Source organism: Penicillium vulpinum (genome assembly GCF_028829585.1).
Source record: "Penicillium vulpinum strain IBT 29486 chromosome Unknown utg000002l_segment0_segment0, whole genome shotgun sequence".
In the NCBI taxonomy this organism is placed as follows: domain Eukaryota; kingdom Fungi; phylum Ascomycota; class Eurotiomycetes; order Eurotiales; family Aspergillaceae; genus Penicillium; species Penicillium vulpinum.
Window position 1 is genome coordinate 2,396,491 of NW_026643242.1, and position 7,131 is coordinate 2,403,621.

General features: G+C 50.5%; 2 protein-coding genes across 2 annotated transcripts; one reads left to right on the plus strand and one right to left on the minus strand.

Annotated features, from left to right (window-relative positions):
- Positions 1-748: 748 nt before the first annotated feature.
- Positions 749-3,324, plus strand: vtc4 (putative vacuolar transporter chaperone (Vtc4); the record flags this gene model as incomplete). The annotated part of the gene is made up of 4 exons (XM_057251664.1): positions 749-753; positions 821-1,283; positions 1,343-2,876; positions 2,933-3,324. 4 exons carry the CDS (start codon positions 749-751, stop codon positions 3,322-3,324), a joined length of 2,394 nt encoding a protein of 797 aa, XP_057110989.1.
- A 443-nt stretch (positions 3,325-3,767) lies between these two features.
- On the minus strand, positions 3,768-7,131 carry N7479_003968 (DEAD/DEAH box helicase; the record flags this gene model as incomplete). The annotated part of the gene is made up of 9 exons (XM_057251665.1): positions 3,768-3,799; positions 3,858-3,972; positions 4,081-4,501; positions 4,611-5,057; positions 5,119-5,280; positions 5,328-5,499; positions 5,561-6,020; positions 6,070-6,252; positions 6,310-7,131. The coding sequence occupies 9 exons, from the start codon at positions 7,129-7,131 to the stop codon at positions 3,768-3,770; spliced, it is 2,814 nt and encodes a 937-aa protein (XP_057110990.1).

The following is a 7,131-nucleotide window of genomic DNA, read 5'->3' on the forward strand; positions in this document are numbered from 1 at the left end:
AAACAATGTCCCGAGTGGGGCGATTGGTTTTTGCAGAGGACTTTTTCTTGATCCCTGTTCAGTGTGTAATAAGCATTGAGAGCCAAGAATAAATTGGAACGTGGCTATATTTCTTAATGGAATAATAAAGAATAATATACAAGAATAGAATTGTAATATAAGAGACGGAGTACTCCGTACATAGTAACTATATCTGTATCGCTGTACGGAGTAAATGATAGTGGATCTAACAGAGAAGAGAAGCAGAGACACAGAGATATGCCCACGTGCGCCCGTGACTGGTCAAATAGTCAACGTCACCAAGGGGTGGAGGTATGGGGAATACAATTTTACCATACCAAAATTACCAATCGCCATCTAGATCGCCATGAACATTCTTACTATAATCACCAATATATAGCTATTTAATAGAGATTTCAAACAAATATTCTTATAGAACATATTCATTGCCATCTTCTAAACCACCTAGCAACTCAAACTACCCCAATTGAAATGATATATAGCCATATTATATCACCTCGATTATTAGCACCCACCCACTTTAATGACAGGATGGGGCCGTCACCCGCTAGTCATCGAGCTAGCCAAGTTCGGGAGGGTCCATTATACCTCTTGGGCCTTTTGTTCGGAGAGCTCAACCCTCCGATGTTGGCTCCCCTTGCCTCCCCGGGTTATTTTTCTTTCTCTTTCTCTTCCTCGTCATGAGCTTGGGATAAACCTGAATTCCTCATACTTCTTCCTGCCCACAATGAGGTATGTAACTCCTTGTCTTCCATTTCACTCCCCGCATCGTTAGCGTACTGATTCAATTGTTCCACAGGTTCGGTGAATATCTCCGTTCTTCCATGATCAAGGAATTCTATCCTTACTACATTTCCTACGACGAACTTAAGAAAGCTCTCAAGACCGATTTTGTCGACGAGCCAACCTCCGATAACACCAAGCCCGCCCGCAAAGAATGGACGGAAGACGACGAGACGAACTTCGTATCCTTGCTCGAAAGTGAACTAGAGAAGGTGTTCCATTTCCAGAAGCGCAAGAGTGAGGAAATTGTCGCCCGCATTAAAGAAAGCGAATCCGAGGTGAACGATGTTGTCTCCCGTCTGGACAGCTCGTCCGATTCCCGTCGCCAGAGTACTCGAGCTGCTCGCCCCGCGCCCACCGATGCGGATTTCTTGACGCTGGAACAGGTGCTCAGTGACATTATTGCCGATGTTCATGACTTGGCCAAATTCACTCAATTGAACTACACGGGTTTCCAGAAGATCATCAAGAAGCATGATGTATGTTTTCGGTCCAAAGTTTTTCGATTTTGGCCCCCAATTCGCTAACAATCTCGCAGAAAGAAACCCAATGGTTCCTCAAGCCCGTTTTCGCGACACGTCTCAAGGCCAAGCCTTTCTTCAAGGATAACTACGACGCTTTTGTGATTAAACTATCCAAGCTGTATGACCTAGTCCGGACCAAGGGTAACCCGGTCAAGGGTGATTCATCTGCCGGTGGCACCCAGCAAAACTTCGTGCGTCAGACCACAAAGTATTGGGTGCACCGGGATAATATTACAGAGTTGAAATTGGTGATTTTGAAGCACCTACCAGTGTTGGTCTTCAATGCCAGCAAGGAGTTCGAGGAGAAGGACACGGCTATCTCTTCCATCTACTATGACAACACTGACACTTGGGAGCTGTATCAGGGTCGCCTGAAGAAAACAGAAGGCGCCGAGGCAATTCGACTGCGTTGGTACGGTGGAATGGAAAGCGACCAGATTTTCGTGGAGCGCAAAACCCACCGCGAGGACTGGACAGGAGAAAAGTCCGTCAAGGCGCGTTTCGCACTCAAGGAAAAGCACGTCAATGCCTATCTCGATGGCCGGATGACGGTTGAGCAGATCTTCGACAAGATGCGCAAGGAGGGTAAAAAGAGCCCGGCGGAGATTGATGATTTGGAGCAATTAGCTCGCGAGGTCCAGTACCGCGTCATTACTCGCCGCCTGGTGCCTGTCACCCGTACCTTCTACCACCGCACCGCGTTCCAACTGCCGGGCGATGCTCGTGTTCGAATCTCTCTTGACACAGAACTGACCATGATTCGAGAGGATAACATGGACGGCCGCCGACGTGCTGGAAACAACTGGCGCCGTATGGATATCGGAGTAGACTTCCCATTCTCACAACTACCCCCCGAGGATATCGACCGTTTCCCCTACGCCGTGTTGGAGGTGAAACTGCAGACCCAGGCGGGCCAGGAACCTCCCCAGTGGATTCGTGATTTGACCGCCAGTCACTTGGTTGAGGCCGTCCCGAAATTCAGCAAGTTCATCCACGGAACAGCGACCCTGTTCCCTACTCGCATCAACCTGCTTCCATTCTGGTTCCCCCAGATGGGCGTAGACATCCGCAAACCCGCCACTCGCCAATTCGGTATCCACAGGCCGCTAGCGAGCACCTCGATATCCGCCAATGATGAAGATTCGGATGATGACGAACTCCCAGGTGCGGACGAAGGCGCTCTGGTCGGACACACCACCGATCATCAAAACGGATTGTTTGAGACCAATGGCAACGAACTGGATATCGAAGAACGAATCGCCGCTCAACCCTTACCCGGCGACGAAGATTACCCCTTGTACGACTCGGACGACGAATCGGTATATTCCGACGAACTCGAGGAAGCTCGTCGCATGGGCGGGGCTTACTACGCGCAGCAGCTGGTCAAACACTACCTCTCTTGCACCGGTCACGCTGTCGCACAGGGTCTTATGGCGATAATCCCCCGCCCCCGTCCAACATCCCTGCCTCCCCCCGAACAGCGTGGAATCGCTGTTTTGAGTGGCCACAAACGCACCCTACAGCGTTTCCAGGCTCCCCCAGGCAAACGTAAGTAATCTCGATACCATTACATACAATTACCCAAACTAACACAAACAAAATAGGCATCTTCGTTCCCGTCCGCGTGGAACCAAAAGTCTACTTCGCCGCCGAACGAACCTTCCTCTCCTGGCTAGAATTCTCCATCATCCTCGGCGGCATTGCAGCAACCCTGCTAAACTTCGGCACGGACTCCGCCACCCTCATCTCATCCTGGGCCTTCACCGTCCTCGCCGCCGGCGCCCTCGTCTACAGTCTCTTCCTGTACATCTGGCGCGTGGACAAGATCCGCAAGCGCCGCGACGTCAAGCGCGTCTACTACGAGCGCTGGGGTCCGACGGTCGTCAGCATCGGACTCGTCGTGATCATCCTGGTTAACTTTGCGCTGCGCGTGCGCGCGGGCGGGTTTATGGCTGCACCCGGGTCGGAGGGCGAGCCTAGACATGGCGAATTGTAGAACTATTGGTTTGTTTGGAAAGGGAGAACTGAACCGTTCTCTTTGTTTCTTTCTTGGTTGGCCACCTTTCTGTTTGTATCTACTGGTGGCGTTTTGGGTAGGGCGTTGGGGGATTGTAAATCATGTACAAACCGCATACATACCGTTGCAAATATGAGAATGGCACTCGATTACTGCCTAACTTTGGATTTCTTTTTGTTTTATAAATGTTATAGACTTGCAGATAGTTAGTTGAGAAATGTATGTACCAGTCAGCCAACTCCTCCGATGAAGATATTCAGGACAAAAACGAAAAGATAAACGCAGATACTATTCATGACCTTTCAATTGGGGTATACACATTATCGTAACAAAATCCAATGCTGCCAGCCATAGCCAATGAAGTCATGCAAAAACAACGCCCCTATCTGTGCAAAATGCCCAAAACCATGCCCAGGTGATATTCATTCCTCTACCTCGATCTGCATCTCTCGTTCTAGAAAGCAGCACGCGTCAGTATATCTGAAATAAATCCCATAGAAAATACAACATACCCCAGAGCTTGATTGCATGCGCAACAATGGTCTCAGCCTTAACCATCAATTTGGCAGCATACCTCTCCGCCTCTGTCGGATAGAGCTGACTTTTCTGCGCCTTGCGAGTATTGGCCTAGACACAGAAGCGCGTTAGTAAACAATCGCAGTAGTCTCCAACAAGATACGCAATTCCTTTCTTCATAGAATCCAAACCAAAACCCAAAGAAAAGCAAAAACCCACCATCATAAGAACAGGAACTAAATCCTTTGGCTCCGCCTCGGCCAAAGCCCTCAAATTCTTAAACCCATTATCCCTCAGTAAGCGCGCCGTCCAACTCTTAACAAAAGTAACCTGCGCCATCTCGAGCAGGTCCGCGCGCGCGCCAGCCTCAAGTCTATCGCGCATATGATCCAAGACGGCAGCCATCATGCCCCAGTTCATGCGCTGGCAGAACTTGACGATGCCGGCGGCGAATCCGTGGCACTGCTGTGCTAGGGTTTGGACTGCGCCGCGGGGGATTTGGTAGCGGTGGGCTATTGTTGCGAGGGGGGTTTCGTTGCTGAGATCGCGGAGTTGGAAGGCTGTGTAGGCGCGGCGGTAGATTCGGGCTTGTTTTATTAGCGCTGGGGTTGTTTCTTTTAGGGAGGCGCCTGATTGGACCCTGGTGAAGTGCTTAGTTTGGGGTTGTGTTGGATTGGTTGGGAAGTGTGTATGGAATTATGTGGACATGACATGTGTAGGGGGGTGGAATAGGGAGGGTGGAGGCGTACATTGTGTTGACGAAGCCTGGTTGGACTCCGACGAATTGTAGAGCCCGGAGACCGCTCTCGTCTAGTCGGTCTAGTTGATCGCGGAAGATTTGCCAGTCTATGGGGGTGTTCATCGCTGTTTGGAGCGGGGTGAACATGTAGAAGATGTGCATGTCACCGTCCATGACGAAGGCCTGTAATGCTCGTTTCAGCTCTTCGTGAACGAACAGGCCGTCTTCGGGGGAAAAAGATGAGGCCACAACCGCCTGTCCTAATGGCGTGGCTTCGTAGGATTCGTCGTCCCGGAAAATAAGAAGTTCCTCGTCGACTAGTTCTTGGAGAGCAGATTTCATGATGGTGTATGCGAGTTTCTTGTCCAATGAGCGATAAAGAAGCGTGCACCGAACATATTCTCTGACTGCCTCGCAGCCGGATACCAATCCTGTTGCTACGGCTTCGAGTAAAGCCCTTCGGGGTGTGAGCGAATGATTCAGGAAGAATAAAATAGAGTTGGGCGAGAAACACATACCGCTTGAGGCCTCTTTTCTCCGGTGCCAGGCAGCTCTCAATAGCGGGCATGTCAGCGTCCAACAGATCGCAGACAGCCTGCATATCGGATTTCACACAGATGAGATAGGTTTCGCCAGCGTCATCCTTGCCTTTGCGCCCAGCACGACCACACATTTGACGACTGTTTTTGTTAGCTTGTCCTCCTCACTCTAGGGAGGAGACACATACAACATAGCCGGACCTACTAGCTCACGGCCCATGCGCGCACCGTTGATGATAACACGTCTCGCTGGGAGGTTTACACCAGCGGCGAGACTGCATGTGGCCACGAGGACTTTAATCACACCCTGGTCATAGGCCTGTGCAATTAGCTCCCGCTCTTCGGTGGTCATGCCGGCATCTAGGCGGTCATTAGTAAGGATAGAAGCTAGATCATGGATCAGAATACCAACTATGAAAACCTGTCCCTCTGATAATTGTTGTCTCCAAAGCCGGGTCCAGCCCACAAGCGAGGCTCCGCAGTTCTGCGAGAAGGTCGAGTCGCTTGTTCAACTCTTCCGGCTCTGCCGGCGGCATTGCTTCACCGATAATCGCAGCGTGAACTTGGCACGCGCTACGGCTACCGCAAAACACCAATGACCCAAAACCAGCGGCTGCAGTTTCAACTGCTAGTGCTACCATGGCATTTGTTGCGGAGTTGCTGAGCTGCTTGAAGGTAGAAGGGTCAATAATTCGGTGGGGAGGGATGGTATCGTGTAACGAGGCAGCCGCAGTCAGCTTGGATGCAGTTTGGAACAATTGCCTTGAGGTTGCAGCTGGGTAGATTCCATTCTCATATACCAAGTATTCGTCGATGGGGATTGGCCTGAATGTGGAGATGTAAAATTTGGCATTCATCCATTCTGCCAGCATCTCGGTGTTCTGTAGACCTGTTAGAGTAGTCCACCGAAGGATTGAAAAATAGACTCACGGAAAGCGTGGCACTCATCCCAACAATCTGGATATTCTGCTGTAATAACAGCAACTTTGTGACCATCAATTCCAAGAGATAACCCCGGTGTTCGTCATCGAGCATGTGCAACTCATCGAGAACCACGACTCCCAATTCTCCAATGTTACACTCTTCGATCGCGCTGTTTATCAACGAATTGGCCTAAGAAAAGAAATATCAGAATTCTGCAGGAAACACTGAACATTCAAGCGTGCGTACCTTTTCTATCGTACAAACAGCAATATCGGTATCAGCCCAAGTGGCGGTCGTCCGACTTCCCCCAAAGAAGCCTGTAACTCTGATATCTTTGTTTAATTTCTTCCATCGCCTGCGAGGGAATTTCGAGTCATCTTCATCATCCGGGATATTTCTCTCCACATCTTGCACAATGCGACGCATCCACTTGAGCTTCTCCTGAACCAAAGCAACGTAAGGCAAAACCAACAGTGCTTTACGCCCTGGATTTTCGATAATGCGTTTCAAAAGTAGAACATCTGCAACAAGGGATTTGCCACCGCCCGTCGGGGCCGTGTAAACCAAATGACGTTCACCAGAGAGCAATCCTCTAGCCAGCAGACACGACGCCTGCCACGGGTAGATACTTCTAACACCAAGGGCGGCAAAATTTGCCGTGAGAGCGGGTGGCAGGCCATACTTTGGATTAGACAGGGAGAGCAGGGGATTCTGACTGGAAGGCGGGGCAATCGATGCAGTCACAGCCCTTTGAGGATGATCCGGGGATGACTCCGCGCCCGCACCGAGATGAATCTTGCTGGCGGTAAAACGATGGACAGGAGCGGTTAGCAGATCTCGTGCAGACTGCAGCGGAACTGATTCCAATATGGTATCTGGATTGACATTTTGGTGAGGAAAAGTAGCTTTTTTTACGACTGGACCGGGGGGTGGCATGCCGGGAACCTGCTCTGCGGACTCTGTCCAGGATCGCTTCTGTCCTGCCACGGGTGTTACGTGATACGCTTGTCGACGGGCGATATCAATAGATGTCTGAAACCCGCGAGACTGGACACCCGATGTCGACAT